At 37.9% G+C, this 20,330-nt stretch overlaps 1 protein-coding gene across 1 annotated transcript; it reads right to left on the bottom strand.

Annotated features, from left to right (window-relative positions):
* Window positions 1–3,946: 3,946 nt before the first annotated feature.
* On the bottom strand, window positions 3,947–17,016 carry gclc (glutamate-cysteine ligase, catalytic subunit). The gene is made up of 16 exons (XM_032552913.1): window positions 16,394–17,016; window positions 14,771–14,883; window positions 11,249–11,431; window positions 10,852–10,965; window positions 10,565–10,623; window positions 10,219–10,355; window positions 10,035–10,109; window positions 9,758–9,874; window positions 7,891–8,029; window positions 7,361–7,473; window positions 7,175–7,267; window positions 6,985–7,089; window positions 6,412–6,493; window positions 6,223–6,332; window positions 4,788–4,908; window positions 3,947–4,680 (listed from the first exon to the last, which is right to left on the bottom strand). The coding sequence occupies exons 1-16, from the start codon at window positions 16,541–16,543 to the stop codon at window positions 4,499–4,501; spliced, it is 1,893 nt and encodes a 630-aa protein (XP_032408804.1). The 5' UTR covers window positions 16,544–17,016; the 3' UTR covers window positions 3,947–4,498.
* Window positions 17,017–20,330: the final 3,314 nt, after the last annotated feature.

The following is a 20,330-nucleotide window of genomic DNA, read 5'->3' as shown; positions in this document are numbered from 1 at the left end:
CCCTGCACAGACAGCAGGAGAAAATGAACATAATTGCAACAAGACAGAGCTGTGGATTTCTGGAATGTCCACTCTCCCTTCAAACTCCTGGGTTTTTGGGACATAAAAACAAATTAAACTGACTAGTCATTTCAAAACGTTTTATTTACACCAGCTTGAATGTGAAATATATATCCAGTACTGCATGATGTAGAAACTGTTGTTACCTGCTTGCGCAACCATTAAATTGCGCAACTTTTGATCAAATTTTGACATTTTGTCTACCTGATGTAGCATCTTATTTTCCTTGGAAATATTTTGAATTCCCTGTTAACCTTCAGCTTACTAGTTGACAGCCACAGGTTCTGGGTCAAAGTTGATCAGCATTTGGAGTTTTTCATACTTTTCATCCACCTTTTGCTGCAACTGTCTTTTTCATCTCAGAGCTCAGAGCTCATCTACCTAGCTGAATTTTCTTATTGTACTTGCATAGTAAGTATTCCTGGCTCAGTGCTTCTGTTTTGCGTGTGTATGCTCTCTCAAACCCCCAGTCATCCGTGACAGGTGCGCGAATGACTGGGGGTTTCTTCCTGTTGCAGGCAAGTTGTTTTGTCCACTGTCGCAACATGCATGCCCAGAGAAATTGCTGCAAAGTCGATGACACCATGCAGTCAATTGTCGCTACATGCTCATCTAAGAGGAGGGTGTGTTCCTGTGAAGAGCCTTGAGGTACATATGAACTTTGGGAAGTTCAGAAGTGTATTTCCGTTAGAAGTGTATTTCCAAACACTTCCGAAACTTTTTTGACTTTTCAGATTACGTGAAAAATCTGGAATTTTTAGGGAGATTTCATTCAGGTCTGTATGTTTTATTTGAAATAGAAGCCATTTGTTTGCACTCCTGCTGCTTAGTCTAAACTTGAGCAAAAATACAAAGGATTGTTGCTGCAGGTCATCCCTGTCCTGGTAGAAATTCCTGCAGCTCCTCTTGGCAGTTCACCTCCTGTTTCCTCATTCATTTTGGAGTAATGACCAGCTTTTGTTAAGTCACTCTTGTTCCATATTTTCTCCACTTATTGATGACTGTCTTAATTCTGCAGTGGTATATTGAATAATGCTGTGATCTCCTGACTAGATCACATTGTTCCTTTGTAACTTCTCTGCATAATATTAAGGGTATATTCATTCAGATTATTGCAGTTTGTTTTTGTCTGGTCATGAGTTGTCTGGTAAGATGATATTGTCTTTGAAAGAAGTGTTTTAACGGGTGTGTGTAGATTTTTAAAAGACACTTTAACTGCAGCCTGTTTGCTTCCAGACTGAAAGACAAAATGCAACATCAAAAGTCAAAACACATACAAGCAAATATAGTTTTGTGATGGGATTTTATCAATATTACTCTTAGCTTCTAATCTTTTTATACAAATATATTGATGTCCATAGTGAATGCATTTCATTTGGGGAGTTTCACCATCAGATTTTAAACAAATCCATCTAGACACTGGAAATGTTTTTCCTTCATTTCCAATAACATTTCCTTTTGCCTACTTTTGTATTTGAGTGATCCTACGCGTTGCAAAAATTACTTTCAATCCCCTCACTTAAGCCTGATTAGAGTAGTTTTTTTTCATATTTTATTTGATTAAAATGATTATTTTTTATTTATTGTTTTACACATTTTAGTGTTAAGTTGAGATTTTTTTGGCTTGTTTTTTCAATGTTCATATTACTCAGCAGATCAAATCTGTGTGTAGATCTATGACATCTGCTTCTTTGATGAATGCTCTCCTTGCTCAGCTTATCAGTATTGATTGATTGATTTCTTGTTGTGCCATGTTCTTGAAGGGAAGATTTTATCTACTTGACTAAATAAACATTTACAACAAAGTGTGAAAAAAAACAGACCATAGCAAGTTGTTATGTGGATGACATACTATATTCACAGGGTATTCACTTCAACTGGTAGGTTTAACACAAAGTGAGGCTTCATGTGTAATTTATTTATCTGATACAATGCAAAAGATTTACGCATCACTAGGTTGAAACATATTGTCAAGCTGTTATTATGTTGTCCAAGCCAAATTGAAATCTGAGCACATAGTAGTCTTTAGAGACGTCTTCTTAATCCAGTGGAAGAAAGTCAGGAGGCCCCCCTTTCTGAAAAACCTGGTCGCCTGATCTGATTGGTCGCTTTAGTGGCCTGATCAGGAACCACCTCCCACTCAGCATCAGCTCTGCTGAAATATGAAATAACAGCAACATCTCATAGTATGGGGGGAAAAAATGCTCAAGGACCTAAAGTGTAGTGATAAACCATCATAAAACACAGAACTCTTTTTTGTTCTGATTTAACTGAAAAAGGTCATTTGCAACACCATGGGGGATGATTTTTAAACTTATAAATTACATTTGATTGTACAAGTGCTGCTGCAGTATTGCTCAATCAAACATAATTTATAAGTTTACATGCAAAATGATAGGGTTTTATATTTCATGCATTATTCATTCCAGCTTATTCCCACCTTTGATAAGTATTTTCAGCTAGACCTCATCTAGAGCACCACTAGCCTGCTGCAGGGCAACTTTACATATAAAAAGGCATTCAAATCATTAGACCTCCCACTGTGGTCAAAAATGTGTGGTTTCTTCTCCATTCAGGGTGGTGACATATTAAGATTCAGAAATCAAGGAGAAATTATGAATAAAGTAATAAACCTGTGGGTAGGAGGTTCCTAGTGCCATGCAGTTCTTTAAACTGCTATTAATCATTCTCTGCATTTTTAGATAGTTAAAGCTTATCATATTAACATCATTATATAGAAATCGACAGATAAACATGTGTTACAGGTGATAAATCATAATAGTCTCAGAGTTAAAATGTGGACTTTTAAAAGATCAGAATTAATCTGTCTAAACCTACAAATGTTCCCAGAGCTCTGTGTCCACTAGGTAGGTCTGCAGCAGCGATAATCATTATCTCATTCAAGAGGTCAAATTGAGGTAATACTCTCATCTGTCACTGCAACGCACTGTTGTATCAGTCTGGTTCAACAGCACCACCTTGTGGTCGGACATACACATGTCATGATGTGCCTCAAGTTGTTTTATGCAGCCATATGTACTTTAGTCACACGTCTTAAAAATGATCAAAAAGTTTATATTGGAAATTTAATTAAAAGAACTGAACTCATATTGTATAGATGTATTACTTGGCAGACAGAAACCTTTCACAAGCAGGATAAGTCACAAAAGGTCATGGCTAACGACATATGCTGTTCAGGGATTCATAAAGTCTATAAATGGAAAGTTTAGTTGAAGAAAAAGAAACAAGTCATCTGACAGACACGAAACAGAATCACTTGGTGTTACCGGGAAGATGAGAGAGACCCAACCCAAAATTCCAGATAAGCTGAAGGCTTATTAAAGAAAATCTGGTCAAAATTCAGCAAATCAAATTAAAGAAATCTGGTCTTGCTTAACCACTTCATGAAGCAACAGGCTGATCAACATTTCATGCCTCTTTTAATGAAGTAGTTCCTGTGAAGGCCAGTGTTGATTGTATTTAAGGCACAGTACCTTGATTACTTTAAAGTAGTCTGACATTGTGTTTTAAAATCCATTTTTAATGGTTTATGTAATATTCTAATTTCTGAGAAAATAAAGGTTGGGGTTTTAACTTTAAGCTCTCTAAAATTACATAAATGACTAGATGTCAAAATATTTCCCCATTAAAATGAATTTGCTAAAAACAAAACTAGCCAACATTCAGAGTCTAATGTTGAATTATTTTACTGTTAATTTGTTTTGCTAATACATGTACATAGATATTTATACCTATAGTTTCTAAACTCCTTATATCTGGTGAAAAATGATTAACAAGTTCAGCTCTCCTGATTTGAACTATGTAGCTGTTAATGTGCAAGTGACAAGGAAAAACAAAAGAAATGAAAGAAAATAAAATGACTAAATGACTTACAGATTTATAGATTTATTTGGAAAAAGAGTCACGTTACAAACAGTGCCTTAACATTTTCATTTGAATGCAACAATAATTTCAAGGTCCCTCTAAGAAGTCAGCAGAACGAAGCAAACAAAATACAAAACAAAGAAAAATCAACCCTAATGTTAAATGTCTAATCAACAAATAGGAACAACAATAAACAAAAACAATTGTTAATGATTTAAAGAGCAAAAGGTTCAGTATTTACAGGATACAAGATTAATAGCAGCCTACTGTACAGCTCTGCTACATTTACAATTTCACACAGATATGCTTAATTTTCAGACAAAAATAAATACACATCTGATTTTCTATTACATTACCCTTCCATAGTCCTATTAAAATAATTCTGTAATCATAGAAATCTCATACAGCGTATATACACACACATGTGATGCAGGTGTGTTTCTTCACAACACACACATGCAGCTGCATTCTATTTAATTGGACCTCTTTCATTTGGTCTGTCTTCTTCGTGCATGATTGAAAAAAAATAATATGACATGCGTTTGGAGGTCTCTCACTTCACTCGGTTGACTGGGTTACCAAAAAGCTCGGGGCACTGCTCTTCGCCTTTAGCAATCCTGTCGCACCTTTTGAGCAGGTCGTAGTTGATCTTGTCAGTAATGACACTGTCCTGCTTGTACTCAGGGTGTTTTGCAACAAATTCCCTCATCCACTTGGCCATGGTCATCAGTTCTCCTGTTTGGATCAACAGCACATGGAATCAGTGGAAACAATTGAACTTTGAAGCACAGACATTTTGTTTCTGCTTAGACTCTAAATAAAAACCATTACTGGTTCTTTACCTGAGGCACGTTTCTTGATGAGCTTCAGATAATTCAAAATAGTGCATCTGGTGTCAACATCAACTTCCATGTTTTCCAGATAGGAGTTAAGGATTGGGATAAGGCCTTGAAATACTCCCTCCTGATGATGTAAAACATAAAAATGAAGCTGCAGGTGTGAATTGATGTCTTGAAATAGTGTAAAGGAAAGTATAGACAGTTATATAAATACCTTGCTTTTGCACTAGATCCAACAAAATACAGTATTTTGCAAGTATTGATAAACCTTAAACTTTTCAGCTTTAGTCTTACAACCACAACAAAATCTCTTATTTTATGTGAAAGACCAAAACAAGCAGGAGGAAATAAACAGCTTTTACAATACTTAAGTATAGCTTTTTTAATTGGTCTGATAGAATACTCCAATATTGGGCGTGCCGTGGTGGCGTAGGGCGTAGCGCGACCCGTATTTGGAGGCCTTGAGTCCTCGACGCGGCCGTCGCGGGTTCGACTCCCGGACCAGACGGCATTTGCTGCATGTCTTCCCCCCTCTCCTTCCCCGTTTCCTGTCAGCCTACTATCATATAAGGGACACTAGTGCCCACAAAAAAGACCCCCTGGAGGGGTAAAAAAAAAAAAAAAGAAAAAGAATACTCCAATATTAAATGTTATGTTTTGATTAACTATAATCAGAAAATCATCACATTTGTCAAAAATTAACACTTTCAAACACCCATCTGTGTGTGATTAATCTACATAAAGTGTTTCTCTTTGTGATAAAGTTTCTGAAATGAATAGACTTTCCAAAAATATTCTAATTTATTGAATGGATTTGCATAGTTTATAAAAGCATCTTTCTCTGCAACTAAAACTACAGTTTTATTGAGATATGTCCTTTCATACCTCAAATGGGTTTAATTCTGGACTTTGCTTGTCTTTTATAATCTAACCCAACTTTAAACTTCTCCACAGCTTTATTCCTGACCTGTCTGCTGTATTCCCTGGTCTTCGTGCTGCCGTTGGTTCACTAATGATCTCCTACAAACCTGAGAGACCTTCACAGAACATCTGGATTTACACTGAGATTAAATACAGGACAACACTATTTATATGATTAGGTGAGTTCTGAAGGCAAATGTTTGAACTGAATTTTATTTATTTAAATGTATGAGTAAGACATATTTCTCAAATATTCCATTGTAAAAAATATTTTATGTAACTTAACAATTGCATGACTTTGTGTTGGTCTACCACACAAAATCACAAGGAAATACATTTACAGTTTGTGGTTGTGACAAGTTTAACCGGTATGAATACTTTTGCAACACTTTCCTTTCATGTATCTGAGGCTGAGTGTTGCTAGTTGCGATTGTTTGTGCAAATGTAACACTGAAGACTGGCATAGTAGTGACGAGATGAACTCATCTGACTCAGGTTTAGTCTCGAACAAACTCACCTTCCCGTTGATGATTGTGTCGATGCTCATCAGTGTGTAATCCTCGTTGCTGCCCTCAAACTCTACGCCGTTCTGAGCAGAAGAAGCACAGTCCAAGCCTGGGTTGCAGCCTGTTGGGAAACAGCATTACAGTTATTCCCATCTGAACCATTCAAAGACACTTATAGTTCCACTTCCTGTTGAGCACACCTTTAAACATGTCTTTGCGGAAATAAAACATGCCCTCCTGGACTGCGTTTCTCTTCTGCGCCACCTTCATGTTCTCATCGACCTGATAAATCAATCAATCAATCAAATTTTATTTGTATAGCACATTTCAGCAGCAAGGCATTTCAAAGTGCTTTACATCATATCAAACACAGAAACACAATGCAACATAGAATCAACAATCAAAACATGACATTAAGTCAAGTTCCATCATTACATTTGTAATTGATTACGTTTCAAATATAATCCTAAAAAGGTGGGTTTTTAGTCGAGATTTAAAGGAAGTCAGTGTTTCAGCTGTTTTACAGTTTTCTGGAAGTTTGTTCCAAATTTGTGGTGCATAGATGCTGAAAGCTGCTTCTCCTCGTTTGGTTCTGGGGATGCAGAGCAGACCAGAACCGGAAGACCTAAGAGGTCTGGAAGGTTGATACAACAGCAGCAGATTTTTGATGTATTGTGGTGCTAAGCCGTTCACTGAATCACAGGTTTTATTTTGATTTAAATCTTAGAACTAATATTTTCATAAAAACAATGTATTCAAGTGGTTGTTAATACCTTTGATAAGGGGATTAGGAAATCCAGCTTGTAGGATAAGATCACTCTGGTAAGCAGGACAACAAAAACCACATATGCAGCATTTTCAAAGTCAGTTAGCTGAACCTGGAAAGTAAAACCAGAAACGTAATTTGTTATTAAAAGTCCTCCAAAATAAGCCCAGATAAACAAACGTCCATATCGCAAATACCTCCATGGGGCGAAACTCAACTCTCCAGCCGATGTCGGAGTTCGGAGGTGGAGGTTTGAACCGCATCGTCTGCCAGTTGGTCGACTGAAGATTCTGAATGAAAAATAAACGCAGACTGAGCTTAGACCTGTGTTCTGTTTGTGGCAAGAGATTAGCTTCTCTGAAAGAAGTTTTAAAGATCGTCACCTCAAAGTGATCCGATTCGTTTTCATCATCCAAATGTATTTTCTCCTCAAACACGGAGAGCGGGTCTCGTATGAAGAGGTGAGCTATGTGTTGAGCCAGAAGCTTGTCAATCCCTGCAAACAAGACATATTTAATGTACATCAAGTAGACATGCTTGTCCTGGCATGGTGGTGGAGGGGAGCGGGGCCTTGCTGGAGGACAGGTCCTCAGTCCTCACACAACATAGAACCATGCAGACACACATAAAGGTAATTTAGATCAATTAACCTAAGATGTGTTTTTGGACTGTGGGAGAAAGGAGTATTGGGGAAAAACCCACGCATGCAACGGGAGAGCATGCAAACTCCATGCAAAAGAATCCCAGGTTGGGATTCAAACTCAGAACCTTCTTGCTGCAAAGCAAGAGTGTCCCTGAATGCACCACCATGCAGTATCATTATGTATTTATACACGTTCCTGTAATTCTTTACTAAGCACAGATTGTAAAGTAGACTATAACTTTAAAAAGCGTCTAAAAGAGACATCAGTACCTGCACTGAGCAGCTGCTTGTTGATCTCTTCATCTATAGTCAAATCGATGTCATTGTACTTCTCCCCACAGCAAGACAGGTAGCTGTCAATCGAGTCATACCTGGACTTAAAGATCCTGTACTTGTTGTTCTTCAGAGGCTGCAAAACAGAAATGAGAAAGCACACTTATATTATAATTTCCACTGTAAATCTATAAATTTGCCTGTAATTAAATATTTGCATCACTCAAATAGTTTTTTTATTTGCTATTGACAACAGGGAAAAGAGGAGTGTGGAATGAATTCAGGTTCTCACCTATCATCTACCTAATGAATCAGTAACCCTTACAGTTCATTATCTTGCCCCAGAAGCTGAGAAGTAGAAACAAAAAATGCACTTCCTGGTGCACTGCTAGGAAACCAACAGCTCTTCCATTCAATAGACGGTGACAGATTGGGCTCTCTCAGTCACTAATTGATCTGTTTGAACTGAGCACAGTCATTTTCACAGTTCAAATAAAAAGCCACGCATTAAGCCTTTCAGCACTCACTAAAACTGCTGGAAGCTGCTGTTCTCCGTTTCTACAATGTACTCTCCTTAAGAAACACAATACATTTCCCTGAGTTGCATCAGGAAACAGCACAGTGTTTGAATCTTTGTTGGGGGTTTTTTGGCATCAACTGGACATGGGTCAGATAACAGTATTGAAACAAATCAAAGTTTTAAAAAATTATTTTCTAACAAGATAAAATTAACAAAACGGTTCTGTGGCTGTATAGAGGGCTAGATTAGTGTGCTGGAGCCCCTTCCCCATGCATTGCTGCAAACTGCGAATCAGAATGCTACAATTTTCTTTTGCTGAAAGGGATAGTATTATGTAGTTCGAGGGTTATATAATGTCACTATCAAGTAACTACGTTACCTTCAATAATAAAAATGCTGCATATATCAAACATAATTTCAAAGAAATTTGACTTTGCAATTTGATGCCTTTGAAATTGGGCCTCTGTCTCTTTAAGAAGCTCCTGCTCTTTCCGACACACAGCCTTCAGAAAGTCGTCACAACAATGCTCCTTCATTAAGCCGTTTATAACCGTTCTTAGGAGGGTTGGACTGAGAAGTGGTTCATATGATAAGCTTAGCAGATGTGCAGTTCCACCAGGTGTTTGATTATTTTGTGACAATAAACATTTAGGCAGCCCCGAATGGCTGCCAAAGGAGTTTCAAGGATTTGGCAAACATGCATGAAAGAATCAAAGCAACACTCCAATGTTTTTGATAAGGGAAAAACAGTATAACATGACAAAAAAAAAGAAAAATAGTACTGTCCTTTAAAATAGGACATAAATCAACAAAAACATAGAAGGTGGTATATGAAATAAATAGGGGTTTGATAAAGGTGTCCTTTTCTCAATCTCCATGTACTTTGTGGAAGTAGTGATGTAGTTGGAGGGCAGAACTCCAATCAAAGTCTGTCATTGTTACACTCCCCAACTCACCAAGCGAGTTGTTCACAGCCCACATCAGCTGACTTCTACAGCGGCGAGCCAGTTTCCTGTGTTGAGGAAGTGATGGTTGTTGTGACAACCCGCAGCACGATTTAAAAGTGTAAACAAGACATTTCTGATGAGAAATGAATTAGGTTATATATGTGAACTAAATATGAATCTTGTGCTTGGCTCTCATCAGGGTTGCTACACTGAGCGCTAACAGTATGGGGAGAGTTACGATAGTTACATTTTCCCACAGTGCCGAAGCTGCACGCCACATCCTGTCTTCCTGCACTGTCAGCTATTGTTTGCACACTCTCAGCAGTGTGGAAAATCAAGTCTACATTTGTAATTTACAAACAGCCAGTGGGAGCTCAGAGCGGCAGCTTGTCCTCACCTCCAGGCCTCGTTCCTCTTGGGTCCTGTCATCCACTGAGGCTGAGATAACTCCCCAACGACAATCAATATCAGACATGTACCCTCTGTAGAAGGGTGAGGCAGCACTCAGTGCCATCTGCAATGAAAAACAGGAGGTTAATTTACAAACAATACCAGTAATTATGATCTAGTATTTTTAAAGTAAAGATCTAGACATAGACTATTATTTGTATGCTTCTCTTAATCACAGCTGAATAATTTCTAATGGGAAGCACAAATTTCATGCAACCACTCACCACGATGGGGCAGAATGTTGCTAGTTGGTCATAAAGATACCTTGCCTCATCAATGCTGCAAGCTTGGAATGTCACCTGCAAAAGCATCATAAATGAGGCTGAAGTCCTTTTATAAATCACTGATTGAGACGGTGGAGCAGTCGGAGTTCTCAGAACCCAGGTTTGCATATTCAAAAATACGTACTTGCAGGCAGCAGTTGCCCATGCCGAAGCCCATGGCGTCCATATAGATGTGGTCAGGAAGGGCTGCCCTCGCTGCTTCGCCGTCATCCTCAGGGAACTGCTCCACAAATGGAGAGGGTGTGTGCTTATCTTTGTAGACTGCAAGAGGAAAAGCAGCCAAATCACATCTTTTGCTTTATTTATTCAAAATCCTGTCTAAAGTCTATGGAGCAATAAATTAAGCACATGAGTCTGAATATACGGCAGTTCAAATTAATTGATATTAGACTCATAACCTTACCCACATTTACAGCAGATTATAAATGCAGTTAACCCCAAGATAAAGAAAGAAAATAAATCAAACTTACTTGGCACATTTATCACAACTTTCTCTCCTCTTCGATGGCGTATATTTCTGGTCAGAGTGCTGAAGAGAAGAATTCAATGTCAACATAGAGCCTTACCAAAGTATCCATGTCCTTTGAACTTTTATCCCAATATAAAACTATTAAAATTAATGCAATGATTGTTATATCCATAATTTTATTTTTACTTTATATTCAGGTCAATGCTTAATGTAACACAATATTTAGAATATGATATTTAGTATTAAACTAGTAGTTCATTTCAAACCTTAGAAAGTAAACCAGCCCACCTGAATCTGGGGTGTCTGTTTATGGCTTCATCTGGGAAAAACAAAGACTTTGACACTCCCTTTTCAACGGGAGTGGGTCGGTACTCTGGTTTGGTGAAACCTGGACAACCTAACCTGAAAAAAAGGAAAGCAGGTGTCAGCTGCTTGGGAAACAAACCTTTCAATTACACACATACCGGCCACTCAACTTTATACTCGAGCCACATTCGACAACTTGCATTCAACCACACACACATTCATACAACAGTAAGCACTTTTCTTAGGGGCCAGAAGGAGATTGGAATCAAATCCACAAGTTGTTGATTGCAAGATGACTACTACTAGCTGAGCAACAGTTGCCCTATTAAGTGCCTTAATAATTAATGGCTCTACGTTGATCAACACAACAGATAAAAACCTTGGAAAGGAGGTGATGGTGCAGAGCGTCATATTCTTCTTCAGGACAGACGAAGCCTCCAGACGTCTCTTCCTCATGTTGCCCTCCACCGTGTTGAACTCGGACATCGTTCCCCCGTACGGCTGCCCAGGCGTTCCCTCGATCATGTAGCTGCCATACTCTGGTCTCCAAAGTGTTGGATGACTGTGGAAGTGCAAAATATGTTGCGAAATCTTTTGCTTTATCATGTCAGCTGGAGAGAACCCTGTTCTCAGTATCGCATTGATCTTTTTCAGAAAATAAACTATGTACTTTCCCTTTATGGTGGTGGCACCAGTAATCCTGGCACCATAAACAAACACGATGCGTTTGTGCTTCAGAGCGTGCTCTTTGGTGTGTGCAACAGAGGGGCAGTAATGAGGTATGCATGGGATCCACTATGGTCACTGCTGCTGGTATTTCCCCCCCAGTCAAGTTAGCCATACAGATTTACACTGACGTCAGAGGCAGGCAGACAGGAGCCTGTATAAACACACTGAGGAACAGCTCTTTAAACAGGGCTCCTACAAATCTCTTCTCATGTCAAATTTCAGTACTTTTACAGAGTTTGCCGTTATTTTGGAATAAATAAAATTCTAAATAAAAGTGCTGAAAACGTTTCAGTGGTCGGGCCTTGTATATGGATGAAATTCAGGTCTCTGAACAGCTTTAGGTAGAGGAGCGCCACAAAAAAAATTATTTGCATAACATTTCCAAATATAGAGATTATTTTAATATGTCCTGCAGTGTCCAAATTTGAAAAACTGCATTTCAAAAAGGTAATCCTTGGAAAATTGGCTATGGTATTTTCTTATTATATTTTACTGCTAAACTGGGAAATAAAATCTTCATCTAACTTGTGTTTAAAGTTAACTGAGCTTTTTAGAAAACAGTTTCAATACAAATCTAATGTCTTCCAGTAGAAATTCCTCCAAAAAGGTTTTTGTGTCTTTTTAAAAACACAAGCAGGAGGAACTTTTCCACCTTTGGATGAGATTTAGTTGCTTTCTTCCTGCAATAATCAGTTACTGCTTTCAAACTGAAAACAATCTGTTGCAACACTTTACATATCACTAGGTCTGGGAAGATCTTAATGGGTAAACTTCAAGTTATGTGACTCCAAGGAATTATGAGCACTTTCACCTGTAAAAGGTTAAATCCAGCGGTAATGATTAGAAACTCTCGTTGTCATCCAGGCTTGAGTTGTTTTAGGAAAAACAAAGCAGTCCACCTGCACCTGGCAGAACTCATGGGAAAGAATGTGCTTTTCATAGTGATACTAAAAGAAGACCCCAGAAATAAAACCACAAATACTCCTAAATTAGTTGTTTTTTAAATTACGTAACAATAACAATATAACTCTCCCGCATGAGAGAGCGCATACTTTGAATGATGAGTATGAGCACGCTATACAGTGCATGCATGCCGAGAGCAGTAAGAAAAATATAAAAGGTCCCAGCCAGCGATTGATGGATTTCATTAGAGACAGAGATAATGACACAGCTAGATAATAAAGTTCAGAGTTTCACTTCAATAAACAAGAAGGAAGAGGAGTGGCTTTTCACAGATTCATCCCTGATATCTTCAGCATTTAAGAAGATATCTGACGGAGTTGTTCCTTGACTTGGAGTAATCAGATGTAAATCACATAGAACAAGAGTTAGAACTAGATTCTACCAAACTAAGCATAGCAGAAGCAAAGAGATGACCCATGATCCAAACTGATGCAATCAACTTATGGGTTGAATTTTAGCTCCTATTTCACTAGTCTCTAAGCTTTTCTTTCATTAGTGATATATTCTGCTTGTGTTACACCAACAAGCAACATTACATGTCAGCACAGTGGCACTGAACTTAGTTTTGGAGCAGAATCATTTTCCAAACAAATTTTTCTATTTTGCTACCGAACAGTGCTGACTGGAATGACATCACCTGGAGTTCTTGGGGGCTCTCAGGTAGCCATTTGACTTGTGCAATTGCTACAATGAGCTTCTCTTAAGATCTAAATAAATATCTATTTAAAAAACATTCGTCATCTCCTCATTACTTTCAGCCAAAGTTATTTAAAGCCACAGTGAAGGGCCCACAGACCGCAGTGCAGGGTCTAATATCCTAAAATGTATATCTGATCTCTCTTTTTCCAAAAATGCTTTTATGGGTGAAGAAATCTGACAATCTTCCAACCTGGTTGATATTTTATTATCAGTTTTCCTAAAGTAGTTAGGCATGGTCAGGTACTGCCATCAATGAAAACCAAGGTACAGAATGTTAAATCTAAAAAATTTTTCTTTCAAGACAAAAAATATTTATAAAATGAAGTGGAAGCTAAAATTAATCGCCATTCATCCCCACTATTAAGCCAACTAAGCTAAAGATCGGCATGCTAAGAAAGTGATATGCTTGCTAAACACGTCACCTGCAGTCTGGCTACAAGACAAAAAATGTTGTTGAGCTACCATAGCAGATAGCTCAACAAATTAACCAGCTAATTTTAGTTCGTTGTGTGATCCTCTATAGAAGGAGCAGAAAAGAATAAAGCAACATTTAGGCCAATTAGCACTGAAAACTACAACCATTTATAGCTGGTGTTTTTTTCTATAATAGTAGGTGAATCAAAAATAAAAATGTAATGCCTACATATAAATGAGATACATATTTAAAAAGTCACATCAGCGGGATTTTTCTTTTAAAGAAAATTAGATTACTATACTTTATTGTTGTACAAATACTGCAATACAGTAAAAGTGGTGTGTTTATTTATACAATTTCCTTTGAAATGTGAGTGTAAGTTGTTCATATTCATATACTTCTCTCCTTGATAGTGTTGAAAAATGAGACTAAATAAGCCAGAGCAATTTTACTGTATGTCCTCACCAGAACCAAAGCAGGGTCAGTTGTCGGGTCAGGTGACACCTCTCCTCCTCAACATGACAAAAGTGTGAATTACAGAGAGTCACATTAACAAAAAGACACCTACAGCCGCAGTGGCCTTTAATTTGATATGTTTTAATTTTAGAAGTATTTTAAACAAAAAAAAAAAATTCCCCCCTAAGGTAACTAAAAAGCAGAAACAAACTGTGTAATTTCATTTCTCAGATTTTAACAACTGAGCCAAGTAAGTGTCCCTCTGTCACAACACCAGGTTTTAAAATAATGTAGTGAGGCTGTAGACGATGTTTGTTACTGGATATTTGCGTAAAAGTACACCCAAGGGTGTACAGGTATGGGATCTATACTCATTGCCAAAGAAAAATGATAAAAAGCGTTGATGAACACAACCGCTGTTCAAATATGTTGAAATTCAAGATTTTCAACAGATCTTATCTTCCACTTCAGTTCCTAGTTTCAACTTAGACATAATCAAAGCTCTGAGTTGAGCTCCTTACGCTGGTGTTTACATGCTTTTACATGTACAACAAACGTCTCAGGAACCCTTTCATGACAGTGTGAGAAAGCTAGTTATAAAGAAGAGTGTGCATCAAGATCTCTGTACAGATGACTCACTTCGGGTTTGTATTTTCTCCCTGTTCTTGGAGAGTTTCCAAAACATCTCCACCATTCAGCACCAGTCGAACCTTCTCATCATTGTCATCCAGCTCCACCAGCATGTACTCAACCTAAACACACAAAAATAAAGACACTGAAAATTTACACGCAAACACAGCACGACTGCTAATCCTAGGACTGGCTTTACGTTGAGCAGACTGGGAAGCCATCACATCAATTCCAATTCATCAGGAAGGTTTTCTTGACTTTGACTCTGCTGGGCTGTAATCCCCTGTCTGAAAGAGGGATTAATCTATAACAACAGCATTCCATGTCGATTCAAATTAAAGACTCAGTGTTCTAGTTGAAGCACAGTGAAGTTTCTTTACTCAGTAAAGGCTGAAAAAAAGAGGTAAAACTTAAAAGAATTGGTAATGCAAACAGGGCGCTGAAGAGTCGAGCACATAAATCTTCAATATTTTGTGTAGGAGGGATTATGCCATCAATTACTCGACAAAGAAGAGCTTTTTTTCTTACATTTGGTATTGTCTGAGAATTAACAGTTACTCTGAAACACAGTGAAATGCTGAAAGGAAATATTGCTCATAAAAGCTGGACTTGGAAATGTTTGTGTTCAGGTCATGGGGAAGGCTGTTTGGACTTGCAGCAGATCAGGGCCATAAATACAGCATTATTCCAAGAATGTTTGTAGAATATTGTTCTTACACTGTGGAAATATACATGCCCTGTGTTTTCATGTTCCTGTGTTTCTTTACAGAAGGTAGACAAACACAGAAGGTAATGGAGCTACTACTACCATTAATGTTGTGTTATAAGTTGTTCTTTAACGGAAAGTACTCTTAAACCACTGTTCCACTCCAGCAAACCTGCAAGACATGTTTTTTTTGGTTTTGTAGGCGTTACGGTTCTTAACAAAAACAACAAAAAGCTTAAGTAAATCAGTAAACTAAAACAACAAAAAGCTCAAGTAAATCAGTAAACTAAAACAGCAATTTATATCAGCCTAGAAAAGACATAGGACATGAAATAGTTTTGAATCCAACAGAAAATCCCAGGCAGATTCTGCTGGAGGCTTCTTCCTGTTAAAGGAGAGTTTTCCTCTCCACTGTCTTATAGAGAGTATGAATGATAGCCGCAAAGTCAACGATAATGTCAGCAATTGTCTACAGTTGGTACATGCTGCAAGTCCTTAGATAAAAAGACTTCCTCATTCTGATCTCTGTTCTATTGACTGGTGTACCACTATCCCAAAACTTGATCTGATCTTTCATAAACTAAAAAAAACTTTATTAAATTTGATTATTGAATGTTTATTTGATCATATCTCCATGTGGTAGACTTCCATGTCTTGTTAAGCACTTTTAGATACCCTTTGTTTTGAAATTGGCACCATATAGATAGAAAAAAAAAGAAAACATATTAAACAACCTAAATGCAAACATTATGGAAAAAAATAAGATTTTTTAAAAAAAGTAATCAAACAAATGTAAAAGTTTAATTTTACTGCATATAAAAAGGGGTTGAAACATTCAAGTTTGTGGATGAATCAGTAAGGGGGCCTTATTGCATCATGCCTCGCTGATCAAAAGTATTGAACATTGTATAAAGTCATGTTTTTACCTCGTCACCCCACTTCAACACATCTCTCTGACGATCCTTGACCTTATTGTAGATGTTGAGGAACTGGATGATGCCATGCTTTCGGATGTGGTCGGCATACTTCCTTGTTTCTTCCCAGTTCAGGGGAGATCCTTGTGACAGTAACCCCATGGCACAGACGGACGGTCGACCGGCGTCCTGCTTATTAACTGCGAACTGAACGCCAAACGTTAGCTATCTAGCTAGTTGGTCCAACTTGCGGAGATCTAGCATGAAGTCTCAGTCCAAACAAGCGGTACAGTCTGGGTCCCACGGGATGAAGCGGGTAGCTCACAGGAAGAGTCTGTTGATGCTGGTTAAGCGGTGTGCCTGTTCGGTAACCTTAACTAGGTATCCAAGTACAGACAGGCCCCCCCTGCTCATCACCTGCTAATGTCTGGTTAGCTCGGCCGAGCACTGTCGATAGTTGGGGACAAACTGGACCAGCTCGCAGGCGTCACTTAACGTCGGTTTGGTTGACGTCTGCGCACTGAAACCGTTTCTCCTAAGCTCCTTTACAAGGCGAGCCGTTGAACTTCGCCGTTAGACTGCCGCTCCACGCAGAGTTACACCGTGTTAAACATATGAACGCCCTCCTTTCTTTACACACGTGACGCCTTCGGGAGGAGCGTAGTTACGTCATCATGACTCAGCATTCTCTGAGCTAAGCTCCTCCTGACGACCTGTCAATCAGAGGGTACGAGACAACGATTGCACTTAGAAATAAGCATTATTATTTTTCAATAACAACAACAACAACAATAATAATAATAATAACTAATTGTTACATATTATTATTATTTTATCTTTTAACATTTCTATGCTACCTTGGTGGTCTCTATGTCACCATGGTCGCACAGTGTGCATGAAATGTAAAATTAAAACTTTTTAAATGTTATAGTCTGTATATACTGGCAGTTGCACTGCTCTTCATACCGTTACTGTTGATTGTTGTTGATAATAAACTCTAAATTGTGCCTATTTTTACACTCATTTTTGATATCGATGTTTATTATATTATAATGTATCTTTATTATAATAACAATGGTTTGCTCTTGTGCAAATTGACTACAGACTACATAATTCTGTGACAAAACTAATTTTATTATCTTAATATGAATCTTAAAAAAAAGAAAGAGGTAAGATAAAAACAGAGGAGAAGGTTTTTCTCCTTTTTGCATTTAACTGTCCATCCACCCATTTTCTGTACACCAGAGGTGCCCAAAGTCAGTCCTCGAGGGCCTACACGTTTTAGTTCTCACCCTGGTAGTACCAACAACTTTTTCAGCATGTCAGTGTTCTTAGGCCTTTTAACGAGCCATTATTTGATCCAGGTGCGTTAAACCAGGAGAGAAGTAAAACATGCAGGATGCCGGCCCTCGAGGATCAACTTTGGGCACCCCTGCTGTACGCCCTTGTCCCTAGTGGAGCCGGGTGGGCTGCTGGTGCCTATCTCCAGTGAACGTTTCGGGCGAGAGACGGGGTACACCCTGGACAGGTCGCCAGTCTGTCACAGGCATTATTGTAATTATAATTTTGCCATTTCCATAGTCAGGCTAGTTCCAAAAAGATGAGGGCACCTAAATTACAGCCACTTTCAGTTCTCTTCCCACAAGTATTTCTCTTTTGCATTCAAATGACAAGACTGATAACTGGGTACACATCAATTTCAGGGTTGTTTGAAAGAAACTATAATAATTCTTAAACAATCTTTTTGTCCTACATAGATAGTCACTCATAAACACGGGATAGTCATGGTAAGTGTTTTTCAACCCTGATCCTTCAAAGATGTGGGACAGCATTTGTTTTTAGATGTTTCTCTGATTGGACATACCTGATCTCAGCTGATGGCTGATTTACAGACTTTTGCTGACGTGTAATCATCTGAATCAGGTGTGTTAAAGAATGGAGACATCTAAAACCCGCAGGCCAGTGTGTCTTGAAAACAGGGTTGGGAATCATTGGCATACTTTATAGAAATGTCTTCAGTTTTATAAAAACAAAACTGCACTGAATTGTTTTAGTAACTATCATGTATGTTGTGGTGTAACAGTTACTGAAATGTGTCAGAAACCAAAAGGATGCATGGAGCATTTGTGTTAAAGCTTGTTGTTATGTTTGAGGTATTCAGGAACAACTTGTAGATCAGAAGTTGAGCTATGATATTACCATTTTCAGAATATTCCCCCTTGGTGATTCACATAAAACCAACAAGTTTTTAAAACATTTTTGAAGACAGAAAAATATAAAAATATTTTGGAATCCTAAAACATCCAGTGGACTACTACTACCCTGTAAACCAGGGGTCTCAAACTCCAGTCCTCAAGGGCCACTGTACTGCAACTTTTAGATGTGCCTCTGCTGCACCACACCTGAATAGAATAATTAGGTCATTAAGGCTCTGGAGAACTGATCTACACAAGGAGGAGGTAATTAAGCCATTTCATTCCAGTGTTTTGTACCTGTGGAACATCTAAAAACTGCGGGACTGCGGCCCTCGAGGACTGGAGTTTGAGACCCCTGGTATAGATGGATGTTTTCAAGCCCTTATTTTGTTAATTAGGACGTTCTATAGTAAATAAATAATGATTTATAGTAATTTAAGATTAGAATATTACATCAGACCATTAACATTCTTTTAAAAACAGAACATACTTTCTAATTTATTGAGTATTACTATATTTGATACAATATTTGATACAGTAATACTCAAATACAAAGAAAATGTGAGATTTTCTTTGTCTCGCATAGACTAAGAAAATCTGTGTAAATGAAACACAGACCCAACTGCTGTTGTTTGCTATTTGATGAAGTTAATTGTTGAATGATTTTCACTTTGTAAAAACACTTCAAAGTCATTTTTGAAAAACCCAGAATAAATATCTTATTCATGTCCAGGGAGTGAACTTTTCACCTGCATTCTGTACTACAGATTATCAACAGAATTAGACTTTATCAAGCCAGTGTTCGTGTACAACAAGTAAAAATACAGAAGAAAGAACAATGAAAAACAATTTCAGATAAAAAATCATTAAAGCTTATGACACAAAATTAGGTCTTTAGTGTCTTTTAACCTGCTTATATTCATATAAAAACATATTTTTATGTGTTCGTTTTAGTTTTCCTGTTGACTGCAGAACAGTAGTAATAAATTGCTTAGTCATATGACTCTGACTCCCTAAAAGTGAATGAGTCATGTTAATGACCAGAAAGTCAAAGGTGACAGCTTTCAATGAATGCTTGAATGCACCATTATTCTAAGAAAAACCCATATGCAATAATGACACAGCAACTTCCTTGGAATGGTGTGTTGACAGCAATTTCAACGTCAAAAGAAGAAATTGCGCATTTCTTCTTTTGACTTCCGTCACACCCATCCCAAATATGGATGCAGTTAGCTGGCAGTGTTGTGATTAGGATAAGTATGAGATACTTATCCTGTTTGTTTTTTTTAAATGCAAACACCCACACAGGAAACAGGAGAATCTAAGAGCTTACCATGTTTCACATTAAACTCAGTAATAATCTTATTGTGTCTCTAAGGTTCTGGGTGAATGAATACAGCAACAAATTTACACCAAACATTTTATTTCAAGAATCCCGAGCACAACAAGAAACATTTAAAAACAACCCAATGGACACGGTAGAGAAATTGAGGCTCTTGGCATGCATGCCGCACCTGTGCAGCCCATATCACATTTCATCTCCAGTCAAAGATTATGTAAAGCAGCGGCATGTTGCCACTGGCTAGTTTGTAAAAGGTGTTCAATAATGGGAGTGCCTCTGGGTGATCAGTATTGTGCAGCTCATTCATGACTAAGGGCAACTTTTACACACATTCAGATAAAGAGTATAATTGTACAGGCATGACATAAACTGTTGTTATTGTATTCTGCTGAAAGCTTTGAGTCAGTACAAA

Source organism: Xiphophorus hellerii, chromosome 22 (assembly GCF_003331165.1).
Source record: "Xiphophorus hellerii strain 12219 chromosome 22, Xiphophorus_hellerii-4.1, whole genome shotgun sequence".
Taxonomy (NCBI): Eukaryota; Metazoa; Chordata; class Actinopteri; order Cyprinodontiformes; family Poeciliidae; genus Xiphophorus; species Xiphophorus hellerii.
Note: the sequence above shows the minus strand (reverse complement) of the source record. Positions and strands in the feature narration are given on the sequence as shown.

Bases quoted from the DNA above. Each gene is read 5' to 3' on its own strand.
- gclc (XM_032552913.1), bottom strand. From the start codon at position 16,543: ATGGGGTTACTGTCACAAGGATCTCCCCTGAACTGGGAAGAAACAAGG. The intron at 6,494-6,984 runs GTATTAACAACC...TTGATTTATCAG, and splicing joins TCCTAATCCCCTTATCAAAG to GTCGATGAGAACATGAAGGT. The intron at 4,909-6,222 runs GTGAGTTTGTTC...TTACATCATCAG, and splicing joins ACACAATCATCAACGGGAAG to GAGGGAGTATTTCAAGGCCT.